Source organism: Hylobates moloch, unplaced genomic scaffold, assembly GCF_009828535.3.
Source record: "Hylobates moloch isolate HMO894 unplaced genomic scaffold, HMol_V3 SCAFFOLD_20, whole genome shotgun sequence".
Classification (NCBI taxonomy): Eukaryota; Metazoa; Chordata; class Mammalia; order Primates; family Hylobatidae; genus Hylobates; species Hylobates moloch.
Window position 1 is genome coordinate 2,876,832 of NW_026652295.1, and position 21,183 is coordinate 2,898,014.

General features: G+C 48.2%; 1 protein-coding gene and 1 long non-coding RNA gene across 2 annotated transcripts in view; both read right to left on the bottom strand.

Moving 5' to 3' along the window:
- Window positions 1–162: 162 nt before the first annotated feature.
- LOC116460404 (tubulin beta-1 chain-like) overlaps window positions 163–21,183 on the bottom strand; it is a 49,993-nt gene continuing 28,972 nt past the window's right edge. Inside the window, exons 2-4 of the mRNA XM_032141550.2 lie at window positions 2,775–2,883; window positions 2,109–2,219; window positions 163–794 (exon numbers count right to left, since the gene is read on the bottom strand). Coding sequence (XP_031997441.1) covers window positions 163–794; window positions 2,109–2,219; window positions 2,775–2,883 — 852 coding nt within the window. The remainder of the gene's footprint in view (window positions 795–2,108; window positions 2,220–2,774; window positions 2,884–21,183) is intronic.
- Window positions 5,368–19,589, bottom strand: LOC116459723 (uncharacterized). Its single transcript, XR_004245660.1, has 3 exons — window positions 19,489–19,589; window positions 15,016–15,446; window positions 5,368–6,278 (listed from the first exon to the last, which is right to left on the bottom strand). It is a non-coding gene; the product is annotated as an uncharacterized LOC116459723 (long non-coding RNA).

A 21,183-nucleotide genomic window follows, 5' to 3' on the forward strand; every position in this document is an offset into this window, starting at 1 on the left:
GATGCTCTCACTCATTTAGTTGTTCTTGTCTGAAGGCTGGGATGATGCAGGTCTGATTACGTCACCGCTGGAGAGCCTCATCACACTGGTGACTCACAGGAAGCTGTCCCGGTTCTTTGTGCAGCTGCTGAAAAACATTTCACTTTCCCCGCCCCTCTCCTCTTAGTGTATGGATGCTAGGCAAGGGCAGGTCATCTGCTGGGTGAGCTTGGGCACCGTGAGCGCCCGGTACTGCTGGCTGCCCCGGCTGGTCAGGGGCGCGAAGCCCGGCATGAAGAAGTGCAGGCGGGGAAAGGGCACCATGTTCACCGCCAGCTTGCGCAGGTCTGCGTTCAGCTGGCCCGGGAAGCGCAGGCAGGTGGTGACCCCGCTCATGGTGGCTGACACCAGGTGGTTGAGGTCCCCGTAGGTGGGGGTGGTCAGCTTCAGGGTGCGGAAGCAGATGTCATACAGGGCCTCGTTGTCAATGCAGTAGGTTTCATCTGTGTTTTCCACCAGCTGGTGGACAGAGAGGGTGGCGTTGTAGGGCTCCACCACGGTGTCTGACACCTTGGGTGAGGGCATGACGCTGAAGGTGTTCATGATGCGGTCCGGGTACTCTTCCCGGATCTTGCTGATGAGCAGGGTGCCCATCCCGGACCCCGTGCCGCCCCCCAGAGAGTGGGTCAGCTGGAAGCCCTGGAGACAGTCACAGCTCTCTGACTCTTTCCTCACCACATCCAGGACCGAGTCGACCAGCTCGGCTCCCTCTGTGTAGTGGCCCTTGGCCCAGTTATTCCCGGCTCCACTCTGGCCTGCCAGAGGGAAAGTGAACATTAGACACTAAAACATAAGGAATTTCAAAATCTGTCATTTTGACTATGGAGGAGAAGGTAGGACTGGTCTTAGACTGGTAGACTCTTCTCTTTTGAATACTCTTCTTTTACCTAAAGAAATATTTTTCTTTTTCTTTTTTGTTTTTTTTGAGATGGAGTCGTGCTCTGTCACCTAGGCTGGAGTGCAGCATCTCCATCTCGGCTCCCTGCAACCTCTGCCTCCCAGGTTCAAGCAATTCTCCTGCCTCAGCCTCCCTAGTAGCTGGGATTACAGGCACCTGCCACCATGCCCAGCTAATTTTTATATTGTTAGTAGAGACAGGGTTTCACCATGTTGGCCAGGCTGGTCCCAAACTCTTAACCTCAGGTGATTCACCCACCTCGGCCTCCCAAGGTGCTGGGATTACAGGTGTGAGCCACCGCACCTGGCCAGAAGTATTTTTCTATGTGAGTGACCCACAAAAACCTTCGGGATCATAGTAAAGTTAGAAGTAAGTTTAGCAAATCTGAGGCCGTTGACTGAGGAAGAGGATAGGGTTAGAAAACTTAATTGGTTTTGAAATACATACATTTTTAAGAGGCATTCCCTTTATACTCAAGTACAATTAAACAGGCAAGGTGAAGGCAATGTGACCAGGAGAGAAGGTGGCCTCAGCATCTGTCTAGCTCTGGTCATAACCTGTGCTTTTGGCCCCTGGCTCGCTATTTATTTATTTATTTATTTATTTATTTTTGAGACAGAGTCTCGCTCTGTCACCCAGACTGGAGTGCGGTGGCGCAGTGGCACGATCTCAGCTCACTGTAAGCTCCGCCTCCTGGGTTCACGCCATTCTCCTGCCTCAGCCTCCCGAGTAGCTGGGACTACAGGCACTCGCCACCACGCCCAGCTAATTTTTTGTATTTTTAGTAGAGACGGGGTTTCACCGTGTTAGGCAGGATGGTCTCGATCTCCTGACCTCATGATCCATCCACCTTGGCCTCCCAAGGCCCCTGGCTCTTTGAAGTCCTTTCAAGTTGCCTATAGCCTGTGAAGCCTGGCTTGAAGCTTTTCCTTGCTCTTTCTTCCTTCCAGTCTGAGGCTGCTCTGCAATGGGAGGGCTGCAGCAGCCCTCTGCAGGCTGGCGTTGATCTGTGAGCCATGACTGCCCATGGACTGCATGGAGCTAGGCCAGGACTCAGGGCTGCCGTGGACACAGTGTCACCTCGGCACTGAACACTAAGAACTGTGCTTTGCAGGGCTGTTAGGAAGAAGGTGTGTCATTTGGCCAGTTCCCAGTGATCATGACTACATACCGAACACGAAGTTGTCTGGCCTGAAGATCTGGCCAAAGGGTCCAGACCTGACAGAGTCCGTAGTTCCAGGCTCCAAATCCACCAGGATGGCCCGAGGTACATATTTGTTACCTGCTGGGAATGAGAACTGACTTAGACCTGGCTCGGGGAGGGAGTCAGAGCAGCATTCAATTCCAGCATCTGAGACAAAAGGAAAAGAGGAGGTTTTCTGATTTTAAGAAAAAGGAGGTCCTGGCTGGGCGCAGTGGCTCACGCCTATAATCCCAGCACTTTGGGAGGCCAAGGTGGGCAAATCACAAGGTCAGGAGATCGAGACCATCCTGGCTAACATGGTGAAACTCCGTCTCTACTAAAAATACAAAAAATTAGCCAGGCATGGTGGCGGGCACCTGTAGTCACAGCTACTCGGGAGGCTGAGGCAGGAGAATGGCGTGAACCCGGGAGGCGGAGCTTGCAGCGAGCCGAGATTGCGCCACTGCACTCCAGCCTGGGCAACAGAGCGAGAAAACAGGCAGGAATCTTAGGAAACCATAAAGCATGTTTTTCCAGCAGTTGGCATTTGAAATGAATATGTGAGGAGCATGCCTTTGTCACGTGCATGTTCCTAGGACGTTTCATCTCCCACATCGTGGAAAGCAAGGATTCCTGGGCACACACATCCCACACCAGCAGCCTCATTGTAGTACACATTGATTCTCTCCAGCTGCAAGTCACTGTCTCCATGGTAACTGCCTGTGGGGTCGATCCCATGCTCATCGCTGATGACCTCCCAAAACTGAAATGAAAAAGGAACCACACCATGGCCCGGCATCCTGAATGTCACTAAGGATGTCCTTGTCCTCCTCCCATGTCCTTGGAACAGGGGCTTTTTGGTCAGACAGTTAATAAGTGCTAGAGAGAGAGCAAAGAGTTGCACCCCCTATTTCCTGCAGCAGCCGCTGCTGAGGGCCTTGAAAATCCGCAGAGCATCGGCCATATTATGACGATAGACTGAAAGGTTGGGAGGGGCCCTGGAGGAGGAGGGGACACAGCAGAAGTCCTTCTAGGGAGAGGGTGGGGAGGTGGGACAGGGATACAAGGAGGCTCTGTCACTCCAGGCAGGGCTGAATGCCATTGCATCCAGGATGATTGATGGGTCGTGGCAGGACCAAGGACAGGGGACCCACCTATGGCTGCCTCCAAGGATCAAGCTCTCTTGATACAGACCCCAGGCACCCCTGCAACAATGCAGGTTTCAGCCACCAATCTACATGCTGGCACTGACCACCGGAGGGACTAAGAGGGTTCCTGGGCAGCAGTGAAGGGAGCTGGCCATTGTGAGGGCGCTGGCTCCATTGTGAATTTGCAGTAGGGAGGGGGTGAGGGAGTTGGGTGGGCAACATGGTGGTTCTCAAAGAGACCATGTCCTTGTACAGGTGCCCACCCCCACCCATGCACCAGACCCGCTGCTGCCTCCCCTGCTGGGGTTGGTAATGTAATTATAGCCCCCACCCAGTGCTGTCACCTGCTGCCTTGGGGATGGGCAGCAAGAGCATCATGGTGTATGTCATCATGTCTAGACAGGGCGTGAGCAGGGCAATTTATCTGCCACCCTCACCTGTGGGCGTCAGATGACCCAATGGTCAGATAAATACAAATCCAAGGTGGGAGCGATGGCACCTGACTGGACTTGCAACTCTTCAGGAGGGTGAGGTGGGAGAGTTGCTTGAGCCCAGGAGTTCAAATCTAGCCTGGGCAACAGGGTGAGACCCTGTCTCTTAAAAAAAAGGAAATCCAGACTTAGATAAAAAGAAACTAGGGCGGGTGCGGTGGGTCACGCCTGTAATCCCAGCATTTTGGGAGGCCAAGGCAGGCAGATCACCTGAGGTCGGGAGTTTGAGACCAGCCTGACCAACATGGAGAAACCCCGTCTCCACTAAAAATACAAAATTAGCTGAGTGTGGTGGTGCATGCTTGTAATCCCAGCTACTCGGGAGGCTGAGGCAGGAGAATCACTTGAACCCAGGAGGCGGAGATTGTGGTGAGCTGAGATGGCGCCATTGCACTGCAGCCTGGGCAACAAGAGTGAACTCTGTCTCAAAAAAAAAAAAAAAAGAAAAGAAAAAAAAAAAGAAAAAAACTAACCAAATAGCCTATTGAAATAAAGAGAATGCTCTGGTTTTATTAACCTGTGTGTATCCAAAATCAACTAGGTAAAGCTTTTCTTTAGTAGGGTGGGGTAAGCAGGACTTGCAGAAGCTTTGTTATGGAGGAGGGCAAGTGGATGGGTAGACAGGTGGCAAAATCAGGTCTGTTCGACAGGAAATATTTTTCTCTATACTCAGCTGATTGTGCAACTGAGCCTTTCAGGAAGACAGTGAGCCTCTGAGTGCTTGCGTGAAAGGCAACATTTAGGGATTTATGGGTAAAAGCCAAATTGAAGTTTGGTCAAGCCAAAGTCGTTGGTAAAAAATTGGCAACTGTGAGCCCGTGGTTATTCTCTCACTGTTTCTGACAGACAAAATCTGTCCTTCAATGTTATTAGGGATGGAATAACCTTCACTGTATTCAGTGCTACTAGGGATGGAATAACCTTCACTGTATTCAATGCTATTAGGGATGGAATAACCTTCACCCTATTCAATGCTACTAGGGATGGAATAACCTTCACTGTATTCAATGCTATTGGGGATGGAATAGCCTTCACTGTATTCAATGCTATTGGGGATGGAATAACCTTCACTGTATTCGATGCTACTGGGGATGGAATAACCTTCACTGTATTCGATGCTACTGGGGATGGAATAACCTTCACTGTATTCGATGCTATTAGGGATGGAATAGCCTTCACTGTAGGGATGGAATAGCCTTCACTGTAAGGTTGAGGCGGATTCAATTAGGTCTCAGGGGTGCGCTGGCCTTCGTGTTCTCAATGGCCCGGAAGATCTAGCTGTGTCATCTGCTGACTGTGTTCTAGAATGACAGGTGTTAGAGAGTCTTAGAGATCAGCATTCAAGAGAGGTATACCTAGCATATGTTTAAAATAATAATTATTAACCCTTTTCCCATTTAGGAAAAAAAAGTACAGCTGGCTGCTAGTGCTCATTTAATTTTACATAAACACATTCTTTGAGGCCAAAGCAAATCTGACTGATTTTCAGTGTGGAAGTAAAATATAAAAACTGTTTTTGAAGTTTTATTTCTAAACAGACCTAATATCAGAATCATCTGAATCATCTGAGCCATTTATTTTAGAAAAACTGTATTCATCACATGAGTCTTTGGCCAACAGCTATTTAATGATGTTAACATCACGCATAGGAATGCTGCGTTTTCTAGGCTCTGACATTTTCAGCGATCAAGAATTACTATATTTTGTAAATGGAGCTACCACCACTAAAAACAGAATGCTATAAATACAATGATGTCTTCTGTTTCCAATGTCAATATGCTAGAGAAATGCAATAGTAATAATAAAAGCAAGGTCTTTCCTGGCAAAGGTATCTTTGGGTAAATGCTGCAGCCAGAAGTGCTGCCGGCAAGTGTTCTCAGGGCAAATGGGAAAAGGGTTAAAGGTTAAATTAGACAGAAACCAAGATTTGAGGTTTGAAGGAAGCTAGCCTAAAAGGCCTTGAGACGTTGGGCCTGGAGTGTCCTTAAACGGAAGTATAAGGATGATAGTGGCGATTCCATGCATTTCCTGGTTTGCAGTCTGAATATTTTTGGTGATGGCATAGACATCAGAGAGGTCTGTGGAAACATATGCACATCAGTCACTTCTGATTGCACAATCCCAAGTGCCCCATGGGAAGCTAGGATCATGTCCTATACCAGCCAATTGTTGTGGGCCACTCACTGGATTTCTTTAATTCTCTGGTGATGAGGTTAGTATCTTTGGTAAGATTGTCCACAGTTCTGGTTGTTTCCTGAAACAGAGCATGGAGAATGTGGGAGCCTGGGTGAACTTACTGAGTGGCCCACTAGCAGCAGCTCCAGACACAAAGCTTGTCTGTCCGCGACCTACAGCAGCATGAAGCCTTTCCAGTGTCCTTCCAACCTCTTAGCCTCTTGTTCTATGGCTTCTTGGGATCCTGATGAGGAAGGAAGGTCACAGTCTCTTTCTGGGGCTGATATTCTGTGCCTTGGCTTGTAGATGTAAAGTTTCTGTAGATCTTTTGTATTGTCTAGTGTCTGAAAAACTTAAATCAGTGATAATCCAGTAGTAGTTAAGAAGAGAAGGTGGGCTAATTAAAGATTTGAAAAGCACAAAGAGGATTAGCTAAATAACAGGATCTATTCCAACCAGCAGGCATGCTTTTTCCTTTCCTGTCCAGCCCCCTTCCCATAGGAGACAATTTGTAGATCAAAGAGGTCATGTTCACTCAAAGCTTGCATTCCTGTTCTAGACCACGTTCCAAATATTATGGTGCTTGAATGTCGTTCTCAGATTGCCCAGAACCCACTTCCAATGCCTGAGAACACTTCTCTCTGGGTCAGTCCTCCTGAGGGTAGGCCATGCCTGTAGTGTGCACCCCTAGAATCAAGAGGTGTTCCAGGGGTAGCTGCCTGTGAAAATGATGGAGTTCGGATGCGTAGTCTAGGACATCCACAAACATGCACCCAAACCACAGTAAAAACTGAACAACAAAGCTTATGTGAGCTTCACTGGTCAGTAACACTCCATGTGTGTTGTCATATGTTGATATTGGGAAAGTAATATGCCCTGACTCCACAAAAAAAAACTACGTTTGAGTCCCCTGGACTTCACTGTAGGCACTTTTCCCTTGGCTGGTTTGGATTTGTATCCTTTCCATGTAAAAAAAAAATCACTACTGTAAGTATAACAGATTTCAGTTAAGTTCTGTGACTCCTCCTAGTAAATTATCAAACCTAAGGGTGATCCTGGAGACCCTTGTATTTGCAATTGGTTTCAGAAGCAACAGTGGTCTTAATGACTGTTCCCTCTGACATTACAGGTCGCCAAAACACTTCACAGTTGGTGTCATAGGTGGGATTCACTAGCCCCACCCTGACTCGCTGAAACATGTGATTTGAGAGGAAGAAGGAGGAAAGGGCTGGGGGTGATTAAATGGTTGGAAGTAATGAGCCTTTGATTACTGGATGGCCACAGGGTTGCCAGTGGTACGGAAATGGTGCTGTGCTGCAGTTAGTTGCTGGAGGCAGAAGTTACCAAAGGAATTTAGAAATAATGGCTCCAATTCTGAGGAGTTGGTACCGGATAAATAAGGAAATGAAAAGTAACAAGGAACAAGCTAGTACCAATCTCTTGGTTATTGTTATCTGTAACAACTAAAATAAAAGTAAGAGTATTGGGATGGATCCTGAGGCTGTTCTAAGCTTGTATTCAGGTGGGCCCAAGCTAGAGCCACTAACGTCAGTGCTGCTACCAGAGGGAACAGTTAAGCAGATGCAACCAATAGCTAAGATGTGCAGGGGAATGGGGGAAGGACAGAGGAGAAAGTCAAGGGACTCATCCCAGCAGGACAGAAATCTTTCAGTGGTTATTAATGGGAGGAATACAGCAGACCTTGATGGAGTGAAGACAAAAGCCTTAATGCAGCACTCTCAGAAACTGTAGGGACTGATGGGAGTCCCTGCTTGTCCCCCAGCAGTGAAGATTTTTTTTTTTTTTTTTTTTTTTTTGAGACGGAGTCTTGCTCTGTCACCCAGGCTGGAGTGCAGTGGCGTGATCTTGGCTCACTGCAACCTCTGCCTCCCAGATTCAAGCGATTCTCCTGCGTCAGCCTCCCAAGTAGTTGGAATTACAGGCACCCGCCACCATGCTTGGCTAATTTTTGTATTTTTACTAGACGGGGTTTCACCATGTTGACCAGGCTTGTCTTGAGCTCTTGACCTCAGGTGATCTGCCTGTCTCGGCCTCCCAAAGTGCAGGGATTATAGGCATGAGCCACCGTGCCCGGCTGTGAAGGGCTTTAAATAAATCTGCTTTATTCACTTTAAACAAACTCTGCTTCATAGTTTGGAGGAATTTTAAAAGCCAGCAAGCAAGGATGACAATGAGAAACCTGATTTTCAATCATTGAGACAATGGTCTCACAATCTAATCAGGATGAAGATTGACAAAAGGGCCTGAGTCCCTTAACCCCATCTTCAGCTGGGGAACTGAGGGTGTATGCATGCATGTGGGTAAATGGTCAGCAGGTGGAGAGAAGACATTTCTAGGACTCCTTGACACAGGAGGCCCATGCACTGTGATTCCAAAAAGCTGTTGAAGTTCTAAGGGGCTACAGTTAGATTGAGAGGATATGGGAATGAAATATTGAAGAAATTAAGTGAAAGTTTGGATGAAATTTGGAATGTCTGAACAGACTTTATGTGAAGTGGTGGTATCTCCTTTACCTGAGTTTATTAAGCACATGGATATTGAGTCTGACTGGGGACTGCTTCCCTCACCTAGTACTATAAGACATTAAGCATGTAAATCTACCCTTCAGCCAATATTGGCTGAACATGCCAAAAATAGGAATCAAGAAAATTACTGGAGCCCATGCAGGTTGTTAATTTTACTAGAGTAATGATGGAGACAGATTATCTGTGCAATGTGTCTGTGCAGGGGGCAGGTTGGAACTTATTGTAGTAGCCTCTGAGAGCCACCCAGTGATGACTACTGGGATTTTGGACTAGGAAAATTCCATTCAAAAGGCAATTAGTTACTAACCTTCTACTGGACATTAATTGAAGCTGCCCTATGACTGAAGGACATAAACTGATCTTAAAACCTGAAATATTCAGAATGTCTTGGACAATGTCAGAGAAACACTCTAATGGAGAAAAGAGTGCTCAGAAAAGCTCCATAGTAAAATGGAATTGGTTTATACAGGACCATGGTACCAGGGGAATGCAAGGAGGAGATACTTGCGAGCAAGGAGCCTCTTCTCCCCTAGCATTGACTCGGAACCACCCGAGGAGCTGCTGGGCCGTATAACCAGTTGAGTGTTACCCTATAAACAACTTTTATTGATCAACAAAGAGCTACTTGGTTTATGGATGGCAGTTCCAATGTGAGCAGACAGCATCCTATTTGGAAGGCGCCATTCTGACTGCACAAGGTACAAACCAATCAGCTCAGTGGGCTGAGATGCATGCTGTTTGCCCCTCTGTTTGAGTTTTTGCCGACTCATGGACAGTAGCCAATGGCCTGGCCATAGACTAAGCCAGGTGGCAATGGAAAGCTGGCCTCTTAAAGGGATGCACATATGGGGCACAGCCCTGTGGAAATCACTATGAGAATCTGAGGGCTACGTTGAAGTAGGACATGTCAGCGCCCATCAGAACGCCCTTCCGGGATGAGAAAGTGGTTGGAATTGGCAAGTGGGTATCCTGTGCACTTGCTTGGGTGGCCACCTGGGTTCATGGAAGGCGTGGATGGGGGTAGTGGGGATGCTGCAGTGTAGACATGGCTGAATCCACACATGTTCCTCTTGTGCTCTCTGAGGCACACAATACCAGCTGCTCAGCCAGCCAGCAAGAGAAGCAGGGATGTGGATGGTGGTGGGGCAGATTCTCCAGGGCAAGGCCCTGCACGGAGCTGCCAAGTTGGTCTGATGCTAATGGCTCTGAGCGGTGACAGCATGCTGGCAGCCCTCACTCGCTCTCGGTGCCTCCTCTGCCTGGGCTCCCACTTTGGCGGCACTTGGGGAGCCCTTCAGCCCGCCGCTGCACTGTGGGAGCCCCTTTCTGGGCTGGCCAAGGCCGGAGCCGGCTCCCTAGGCTTGCGGGGAGATGTGGAGGAAGAGGTGCGGGCGGGAACCGGGGCTGCGCACGGTGCTTGCGGGCCAGCGCGAGTTCCGGGTGGGCGTGGGCTCGGCGGACCCCACACTCAGAGCGGCTGGCGGGCCCTACCGGCCCGGGGCAGTGAGGGGCTTAGCACCTGGGCCAGCAGCTGCTGTGCTCAATTTCGATTTCTCGCCGGGCCTTAGCTGCCTTCCCGCGAGGCAGGGCTCAGGACCTGCAGCCCGCCATGCCTGAGCCTCCCCCCCGCCCCACCCCGCTCCACCCCGCTCCACCCCGCTCCATGGGCTCCTGTGCAGCCCAAGCCTCCCTGACGAGCGCCGCCCCCTGCTCCGTGGCTCCCGGTCCCATCCACCGCCCAGGGGCTGAGGAGTGCGGGTGCACGGCACGGGACTAGCGGGCAGCTCCACCTGCCGCCCTGGTGCGGGATCCACTGAGTGAGGCCAGCTGGGCTCCTGAATCTGGTGGGGAGGTGGAAAACCTTTGTGTCTAGCTCAGGGATTGTAAATACACCAATGGGCACTCTGTATCTAGCTCAAGGTTTGTAAACACACCAATCAGTACCGTGTGTCTAGCTCAGGGTTTGTCAATGCACCAATCCACACACTGTATCTAGCTAATCTGGTGGGGACGTGGAGAACCTTTATGTGTAGCTCAGGGATTGTAAACGCACCAATCAGTGCCCTGTCAAAACAGACCACTCGACTCTACCAATCAGCAGGATGTGGGTGGGGCCAGATAAGAGAATAAAAGCAGGCTGCCCCATCCAACAGTGGCAATCCGATTGCGTCCCCTTCCGCACGGTGGTGTTTTTGTTCTTTTGCTGTTTGCGATAAGTGTTGTTGCTGCTTACTTGCTGGCTTCACCCTGCTCTCATAAGGTGCAACACTCACCGTGAAAGTCAGTAACTTCACTCTTGAAGCCAGTGAGAACCACGAACCAACCAGGAGGAACGAACAACTCCAGATGCGCTGCTTTAAGAGCTGTAATGCTCACTTGCAAGGTCCGCAGCTTCACTCCTGAGCTGGTGAAACCCCAAACACATCCTAACATCAGAAGGAACAAATCCCAGACGTGCCACCCTAAAAGATGGACCACTCACTGCGAGGTTGTGTGGTCTTTTTTGAAGTCAGTGAGACCAAGAGCCCACCAATTCAGGACACAAGCTCCTGGTGTTTACAAACGGGTCTTGACGGGAACAGGCACTGGCTCTGGACTGGGTGTTGAGCAGTGGTAGATGCAGGTGTTACCACAAAAGGACTAGAATTGAAAATACTGCCCCAATTTAGACCAGTTAATCACTCAAGCTGTATTTGCAAAATTATGACAGTAAGAGAAACCTGGCATAGCTGACTCTGGGCTCTTAAGCTCTAAACTGTCTTTGTTCATTCCTGGGCATAGCCTAAGCTAACCTAGAGAGGAATTTAGTTCATAGGTTAACCTTAATGTAAGCATGATAGTAGCCCTTTCCAAAACTACACGCTTCCTTGTGCAAAGATCAAATTGCTTTTTTAACACTATGAAAGGCCACGGATTAAGATTAGGAAGGGGTCGGCCGGGCGCGGTGGCTCACGCTTGTAATCCCAGCACTTTGGGAGGCTGAGGCGGGCGGATCACGAGGTCAGGAGATCGAGACCACAGTGAAACCCCGTCTCTACTAAAAATGCAAAAGAAAAGTTAGCCGGGCGTGGTGGCGGGCGCCTGTAGTCCCAGCTACTCGGAGAGGCTGAGGCAGGAGAATGGCGTGAACCCGGGAGGCGGAGCTTGCAGTGAGCCGCGATTGTGCCACTGCACTCCAGCCTGGGCAACACAGCAAGACTCCGTCTCAAAAAAAAAAAAAAAAAAAAAACAAAAAGATTAGGAAGGGGTCTGAACTCTGCTAAGATGTAGGCATAGTGAAACAATAACCAGCCATTGTTCTAGAGGGCATAAGAGTCATAACCTCCCCAACTGCTCCTATAGATAACATCACTATTGTCAAACCCAAGACTGGTGTTCAAAACTCTGCATCCTGATGAACCAGCTGGCACCACCCAGAATGGGAAACTGGCTGAACTAGTTTTGCGATCCCACCCAGGAACTTGAGAACAGTAGGAAGACAGCTTCAACCCCGTGATTTTATCCTCAACCCAAGCAATCAGCATTCCCCGTTCCCTAGCCCCCTCCCTGCCAAATTCTCCTTTAAAAGCCCTAGTCTCTGAATTTCTGAGGAGAGTGATTTGAGTAGTCAACTCTTTCCTTTTGGCCAGCCTTGTGATAGTGAAAACTTTTATTTATTTATTTATTTGTTTATTTTTTTGAGATGGAGTCTCGCTCTGTCACCCAGGCTGGAGTGCAGTGGCACGATCTTGGCTTACTGCAACCTCTGCTTCCCAGGTTCAAGCGATTCTCCTGCCTCAGCCTCCTGAGTAACTGGGATTACAGGCACCCGCCACCACGCCCGGCTAATTTTTTTGTATTTTTAGTAGAGACAGGATTTCACCGTGTTGGCCAGGCTGGTCTTGAACTCCTGACCTCAGGTGATCCGCCTGCCTCGGCCTCCCTAAGTGCTGGGATTACAGGCGTGAGCCACTGCACCCGGCCGTTAAACTTTTTCTATTGAAAGAAACCTGCTGTTCTCAGTGCATTGGCTTTTCTGGTCAGAAGGCAGGATGAACCAATCAGGCAATTACATTTCTTTGGAACACACTTTAACCCTCAGAATAAAAGTTTGATAGAGAAGTGGAACAGGCAATTGAAATGTGTGTTGTCTAAAACAGGGTGATAAAGGCAGGAAGGGCTGGCTTACATGCCTTCACGCACACACTCCACAAGAGGGGCCCAAGGGAGTGCACACCGGCCACAGTCCTCGACTTTTCTGTGGGATCTGGGGAGGCAGGGATGGGGGGATGCTAATGTGACTACACAGTTCTTCCCTATGTCACTTCACCTTCCGTTTTTCCTACCTCATGCAGCGGCTGCAGGATCATGGCAGCAATGGTAGGTGCCAGAAGGAGGGATGATCCCTAAGCAAGAAGCTGGAACCAGGCCTTTAAAGCTTTGTGTCAGAATTCCTGGGGGCCTGATGGTGTGAGCTGTGCCTCACCCTGTCTGGCAAAATTGGGGTTAGCGTTGAATGCAGCTGTGTTACCTGGTTATTGGGAGAGTGCACTAGTTCTGTGCCTGTGTGCCTCTATCCTATATGAGTGGGAAACGACTGAGGCAGAAGTCCTTGCTTCACCGTGCTTGCTTCTGGCAGTCTATACCAGCATAGTGGCCAAACCTACCGTCCTTTCCAAAGATGGAAACACTGGTAAAAATAAAATGATAGAGAGAAGGGGAAAGGCAGCTAAGAGCAAAGGGAGGAATAAATGGTTTATGCCATGAGGGAGATCTGATATTTACATTGGCGCTTCAAGAAAGACTCTGAGCGAGAGGTGATATTGTCTCTTTTTTTGTTTGTTTTGTTTTTTTTAGACAGAGTTTCACTCTTGTTGCCTAGGCTAGAGTGCAATGGTGTGATCTCGGGTCACTGTAACCTCTGCCTCCTGGATTCAAGCGATTCTCCTGCCTCACCCTCCCAAGTAGCTGGGATTACAGGCATGCACCACCATGCCTGGCTAATTTTTGTATTATTAGTAGAGACGGGGTTTCACCATGTTGGCCAGACTGGTCTCGAACTCCTGACCTCGAGTGATCTGCCCACTGGCCTCCCAAAGCGCTGGAATTATAGGTGTGAGTCACCGCTCCTGGCTGATACCGTCTCTTACCACAGTTATATACCTGATGCCTGAAAAGGTGGAGCTATGGATTGCTGAGACTGCATGTGCTTTTGGAACCTGACCATGTCGAATGAAAGTCTGCAAACCTGAGTGTTAGCATTCGGGAGACATTTTGGTCATATGATATAATGATTGGTGGTCATTTGATTGATGATTGATGGACATTTTGGCCATATGATGAAACTGGAGTAATTGATAATGATGAAGTAGGATTCTGGTAATGTGGTGATATCTTTTGGCTTCTATTTTTTGGGTTACCATACTGTGATGTGGTGTAACACTGGCCTTATTACCAATAAGAGTCAACTACCTTATATAAACAAGTCTTAGAATAATGCTGATATTGATGATCAAATATATTGAGAGATTGAGTTAAAACCTCTTCAGGTTGTAATAAAATGGCTGACCTGAGGAAGAACTGGGTTTAGCTGACTATTACCTAATTTCTATGCTAAATAACTCAGTATAAATTTATCAGAACGTACAAATAACAGCAGATCAAGGGAGGAAAAGAGTAATATCAAATTATTAACAGTATAAAAATATGAAAATGTATGTAATGGCTTTATAGGACAGACGAGTTTCCCACTATTGCTCTATCTGTCTAATAAACACTACACTAACTATAGATGCCTAAACAAAGACGATTGTTTTGCTGTATAAGAAAGCCTTGGCCAAATGCCAGAGGGTAGCTTATGTAGTGAAAAATTGATTTTGCCCAAAGAGAGGTCCAGCCTTTGCCGTTGGCACCTAGGAGGTGATCTCTAGGCCCCTGGAATGTCCTAACTGGAGTGTCTTTGCTTTGGGGGGATTAGCCACCAGACAGCCTAACAATGTGATTCACGACACATGCTTTGTGCCACATAACATCAGTTCCAATCTCCCAGGGACTGGAGATGAAAGGTATCAGCCTTGCCTCCAGGAGGGTCTAAGCAGTAAAGGCCAGCCATGTCGGTGATGTGTGGTCAAGCCCGGAAAAAAATGCTGGGCCCCAAAGGCTCAGGTGGGCTTTCCTGATTGGTGATGCTCTGGGCACGTTGTCACACATCAAAGCCGGTGAGGGCAGAGTTAACAGTGTGCAGGACTCCACCGGGAAAGGACAACCTGAACCTTTGCATTGGGGCCCCTCTTGGTCTCCACGTCATGCGTCTCCTCCCTTGGCTGATTTTAAGCCGTGTTCTGTTCCCTGCAATAAACCATAACTGTGAGTACAACAGCGTTCAGTGAGTTATGTGAGTCCTTCTAGCAAATTGTTGAAGCTGAGGGTGGTTTGGGAACCCTCCAAACTTGTACGTGATGTCAGACATGAGGGCAGTCTTCTATGTGGACACTGTGTGCCCTCTAAAGCTTCATAAATTGCCCTAACTTGCTTGGAAAATGAAGGGAATACTTACATATTGAGTGCTGAAAACCCCAGCCTTCCCCTCAGCTCTTACAGTGCTGGCAGCCAGGAACAAGGAGCAGGACATTGGCATATTCTACTCTGGGGAATATGATCAGCTCAAGAAAGACCTAATGACAATGACTATATCAGTCAGTGTTTGCTGTGTAACAAACCACCCCAAGATTTGGTGGATTAAGATGAAGCCTTTGTTAATCACAGCTTTGCAGTTTGGCTGAGCAGTTTCTCTGCTCCAGGCCAGTTCATTTGGGCCTTTGTGTTCTACGGGAGCCTCCCTGTCCTGTCCAGTGGTTGGCTTGATGTCAGCTGGAACAACGGCCATGTGTCTTCCGTCGTCCATCAGGATAATCTAGGCTTTTGTGGTGGCAGAAAGGTCCCCAGCTGCTAATGTTCCATCTGCCAAAGCAAATCATGCGGTCAAACCTAGGTTGAAGAGATAGGGAAGCAGGCTCCAGCTCTTGACTGACAAAGTGGCAGAGTCACCTTTCAAAGGTGTAGCATCAGTCAGGATTCTCCAGAAACAGAACAAACAGAGCTGACATCATAGGGCAGACCAATCTGGCCAACAGGGTGAAATTCTATCTCTACTAAAAATACAAAAATAAGTCGGGTGTGGTGGCATGTGCCTGTAGTCCCCGCTACTCAGGAGGCTGAGGCAGGAGAATTGCTTGAACCTGGGAGGTGGAAGTTACAGTGAGCCAAGACCGTACCATTGCACTGCAGCCTGGGCAACAGAGAGATTCCATCTCAAAAATAAATAAATAAATAAATACATCTATATACCCAAACAAGCAAACAGGGGTAAAAACGGAAACATAGAGGAAATTATGTAGGGGGAGGAAAACATCTTTGAAAACCTCATGAATTTCCTCAGATAAGAGATGATAGAGAATCCATGAAATAAGAATAGGAAGATGTAAAAAATAAAATTTGGAGAATAAAGAAAAGTTCTTGAGAACTATATAAAAACACAAGTGAACACATGAAGACCTTGGAAAATAGGTCAAGTGAGTCTCCTAGAAAGTGCAGTAAGAAGAGAAGGAGATGGAAAACAGGAAAGAACTGATAAGAAAATGAGGACTGGCCGGGCTCAGTGGCTCACGCCTGTAATCCCAGCACTTTGGGAGGTCAAGGCGGGTGGATCACCTAAGGTCAGGAGTTCGAGACCAGCCTGACCAATATGGTGAATCCCCATCTCTACTAAAAATACAAAAACTTAGCCGGGCATGGTGGTGCACGCCTGTAATCCCAGCCACTCGGGAGGCTGAGGCATGAGAATCACTTGAAGCTGGGAGGCGGAGGTTGCAGTGAGCTGAGATCATGGCACTGTAGTCTAGCCTGGGTGACAAAGCAAGACTCTGTTTCAAAAAAAAAAGAAAATGAGAACTGGGCTGGAGGTCCAACATTGGATAGATAGGAATTCTTCAGAGAATAGTTTTTCTCTTTTTTTTTTTTTGACAGAGTTTTGGCTCTTGTTGCCCAGGCTGGAGTGCAATGGTGCCTCCAGGGTTCAAGCAATTCTCCTGAGCCTCAGCCTCCCGAGTAGCTGGGATGACAGGCGCCCGCCACCATGCTCGGCTAATGTATTTTGTATTTTTAGCAGAGACGGGGTTTCATCATGTTGGCCAGGCTGGTCTCGAACTCCTGACCTCAGGTGGTCCATCTGCCTTGGCACCCCAAAGTGCTGGGATGACAGGCATGAGTCACCGCAACCGGCCGAGAATGATTTTTAAAAATGAGAAACATGATCATGTATCAAGAAAAATGACCAAAGAACATGAGTTTCCAGATACAATTCTATGTGATGAAGTCCATCACCTTCTTATAATCTGCACATATGATGTAGTTACTTTAAAATGAATTGTCTCAGGTTGGTTCATGGGGAAACAGACTCAGAAGGAGATTTGCATGTGAAGCATGTCAGAGAATGAAGAATGGAAGACTGGGGACGCCAGGAGTCAGGTGGTGCATTCCCAGGAACTGTCTCGGTCTGTCCCAAGTATCTCTGGAGCTCAGATGACCCTCAGAGATGCCCCAAACTGAGGCAAGGGAACTAAACCTTTGTACTATCCCCCAGTGCCCAGCACTTGCACTAAGCCGTCCCTGAGGAGGGGCTGTGACTGTGGGTGGGCTGCTCACTTTAGCTGAAGATGACTCTAAGAGAGGGGCTCTCTGAGGGCCAGCAGTGGCCCCAACTCCCAGCAGCTGGGAGAATATGAAGGGGGAGTCTGTGGTCCGTGTAACATTTGCTTTGTTAAACTGGAAGCTTCTAGTTTTGACTTCTTTGAAGTCTTTAATGCTCACTTGGTCAACAACCTCTAGTTATACTGCTGACTCTCACCACGGGGAGACAGGTGTCTGGCTGGCAGACAGCGTGTGCTTGGGGCTCCCATGCCGTGCAGCAAAAGCCGGATCAGGGAGCTCAGTGCTGAGGCCGGCAGTGGCCACAGTCACCCAGCACTGTCTGTGGGGAGATTGTGAAGTCTCTCTGGTTCGGGGGTAGGAGGGCGACATTGAAAGGCCTATTGTTGCTGCACAAGTCGGTAACATGGATTTCATCAGCGATTATGCAGGCATTTCGCTATTGCTAGATCTGACTCCCACACCCATCTCTCTTTTGGGTCTCAACTCCAAAAGGGGTGCTTGTTATAAGGCCCCTCAACCCTTACTGTGTGGCTGTGCTTATTCAAAGAACATCCAGACTATTACATTTAACTTTTTTCTTTTTTGAGATGGAGTCTCATTCTGTGGCCCAGGATGGAGTGCAGTGGTGCGATCTCAGCTCACTGCAAGTTCTACCTCCCGGGTTCACGCCATTCTCCTGCCTCAGCCTCAGTAGCTGGGGACTAAAGGCGCCCACGACCACACCCAGCTAACTTTTTTTTTTTTTTAATTTTTAGAGACGGGGTTTCACCGTGTTAGCCAGGATGGTATCGACCTCCTGACCTCGTGATCTGCCCGCCTCGGCCTCCCAAAGTGCTGGGATTACAGGCGTGAGCCACGGCACCCGGCCTGCATTTAAAATTTTAAGCTTACCAAAGTGACGAATTAGAAGTATTTGTATCTTAAATGACTTTTCAATTTACAAAAGATTGATCATCTATCACCATATAAGGAACTTACTTATTACACTTTAAATGTAATTCCAGTTACACAAATTCAGTTAACTTCTCGTTCATTGCCAAAGCTGTTTCTATATCATATCTATATCCTATTTATTCAGTGGTGCCTGTTAAGTGCAGCAAGCTTGTGAGGTGGGTAGAAGAGAAGGGAAAAACATCTACATTGAACGTCTTCTGGGTTCTACAACCAGCTATGGTGCTACACACACACACACACACACACACACACACACACACACACACACACAAAGACGTAGATATTATCTCCTGCTTACATGTGAGGAAGCTGGTTCAGAGGGGTTAATAAAATGGCCTGGCATCGCACAATGCCTGCAAAAAATCAGCAATCGCATCCCCTGCTGCCTGACAGCACATTTTCTGAAGTTTCACATCCAAGCTGTTTCCTAGGTAACCACCACACAGCCTCCAGGATCGTCTGCATAAATAGGGAGGAAGGGGGAATCCAGCCAGCGCCTCTCATTTCCTGCATCAACAATAGTGCAGGCCTTTGTCAGGGCGTTAATGTGGCGAAAACAGCCCCAAAGCTTATCCGTGGGATTCTAGTTCAAATGAGATATTTCCACTCACTGAAGGGCCCGATTCATTGAGGATCTTGCCTGTCAGAGCACTGAGCCTGTTTCTATTTTTATTCACTCCCCTGCCTTTTCCTTTTCTCCCAGGCTTTTTCTTCTCACAGCAAGGAGTGAGTACTCCTCCTTGTTCACATGAGCCTGTGCCCCTCGAGAAATGCCAGGATCTGAGCAACCCACCCACTCCCCTGATAGGCAAAGGGCTCTGCAGAGCCCGCCAGTCCCCGGCCCTGAGACTGGCCAGGACAAGGCCCAGGGCCGGCATGACTCTGGGTCACAAGGTCTATTCATCTTGGTGTGGCTTCTTTGCTTATTGTGCTCCGTCCTGTGATGGTCTCTGCAGAGGGCCACAGAGACTTAAAGAACTTGCTCTCCTTTCCCTGTTGCAAGAGACAGGTCCAGGTTGAAGGACTAAGCAAGCGAGGGAAATGAGGGTCACGGCAGCCCACTCCCTTACCGCCTTTAACAATTCGATCTCCACCCAACCCAAGCATTGCCTCTATACTTTACTGAGAAGCTGAAAGGCACTTTGCTTTTATGAGCAGCTCTCTTCTGAAATAAATATTAATGACATTCAAGCTCATGGGTGTTGCTGAAAGCCATTTTTCCCGGCAATATTATATGCAAAGAACAGCTTGGAAATGTCGGTGGCCAGTCATATTATGTATGGTTGTATTAGTCTGTTCTGGGATTGCTGTAAATAACTACCTGAGACTGGGTAATTTATGAAGAAAGGAGGTTTAATTGAGTCACAGTTCCGAAGGCTGTACAGGAAGCATGGCTGGAGAGGCCTCAGGGAACTTACAGTCATGGCAGAAAGCAAAGGGGAAACAGGCATGTCTCACATGACGGGAGAAGGAGGAAGAGGGCGAAGGGGGAGGTGCTACATACTTTCAAACAACCAGATCTCGTGAGAACTCACTCGCTAACACAAGAACAGCAAGGGGGACATCCGCCCCCATGATCCAGTCACCTCCCACCAGGCCCCTCCTCCGACACTGAAGATTACAATTCAACAGGAGATTTGGGCAGGGACAGAAATCCAAGCCATCTCAATGATTGACGTCTTCACTTGTCCTTTCAAACATCCATGGTCAGCTGCAGCGTGGCATAGGTCGCCATCAAGAGGCAGCCGACTACCTGTGGTGCTGGCCCACAGGGATGGGGAAGGGCACACACAGATATTCATTGGGAAGGCATTGGATTGAGCAGTTTGAGCTGGTGGGTGAAGGCAGCAGGCTCCGTCTCTGGACATGATGGTGCACCAAGTCACACTATTAGTTCTGGATGGGGCAGGCGTGGGGCAGGGACAGGGCTCAGTGCCCAAGCAGCAGGGCAGGGCTGACCTAATCCCAGGGTGCCACAGCTAGTGGCTGGATATGAGGTGGCCCTGTTGAATACCAGTGATACATTTTTCGGGTGTGGTGCTGCCACTGTGGTTACATCAGAGAATGCCTTTGTACCCAGGAGGTGCGTGCTGAAACATTTAGGGTGAAGCATCGTGATGTCTGCAATCTACTTTCAAATAATTCAGCAGAAAAAAAAAGCTTACACACAAACGTGGCAAAATGGGCAAAATGTTAAAAACGACTGAAGGCAGAGGAAGGGCATGCAGAGACTGACTGTGCTATTCTTTCAACTTGTAAGTTATAAGGCTTTTTAAAAATAAATTTTTGAAGTTTTTCCAAACGGATTAATGATTGGTTCTAGGCTTGAAACATGAAGCAGTTTTCCGGTTTTCTTCACAAATGGCCTAGAGTTCAAAACTAGAATAAGTGAACACAGCTAGTTACTACTACTTTGCTGACTTCTCATCCTAAATGTAGTACAGTCCAGACAGGATGGAATATGGTAAAACTGCTACCTTTAAATTCAACGAGTTAAACAGATGTTTCATAAAACAGGCTGGTGAATTCTATTTTTATCTTATGTTTCCTCGTTCTCACATTTTCAATGCTTAGCTGTTTTTCTCATTCGAAAGAATGTTTTATCCGACAACCCATCCTGTGGCCAGAAGTGGGAGTATGTGCCATCTGGAGGTTATATCACAAAAATGGACAGCAAGTCTCTAGATCCTGCGTGCTCCTGCTTTTGTAGCCTTGAGAAAGTAGTGCAACCAACCAAAACACATATGCGGCTACTTGCTCATGATTAGCGTGAAAAAAATAGGTATTCTGTATTTTTTTTTTTTTTTTTTTTTGAGACGGAGTTTTGCTCTTGTTGCCCAGGCTGGAGTGCAATGGCGTGATCTCGGCTCACTGCAACCTCCACCTCCCAAGTTCAAGCAATTCTTCTGCCTCAGCCTCCCGAGTAGCTGGGATTACAGGCATGCGCCACCATGCCCAGCTAATTTTGCAATTTTAATAGAGACAGAGTTTCTCCATGTTGGTCAGGCCGGTCTCGAACTCCTGACCTCAGGTGATCCGCCTGCCTCGGCCTCCCAAAGTG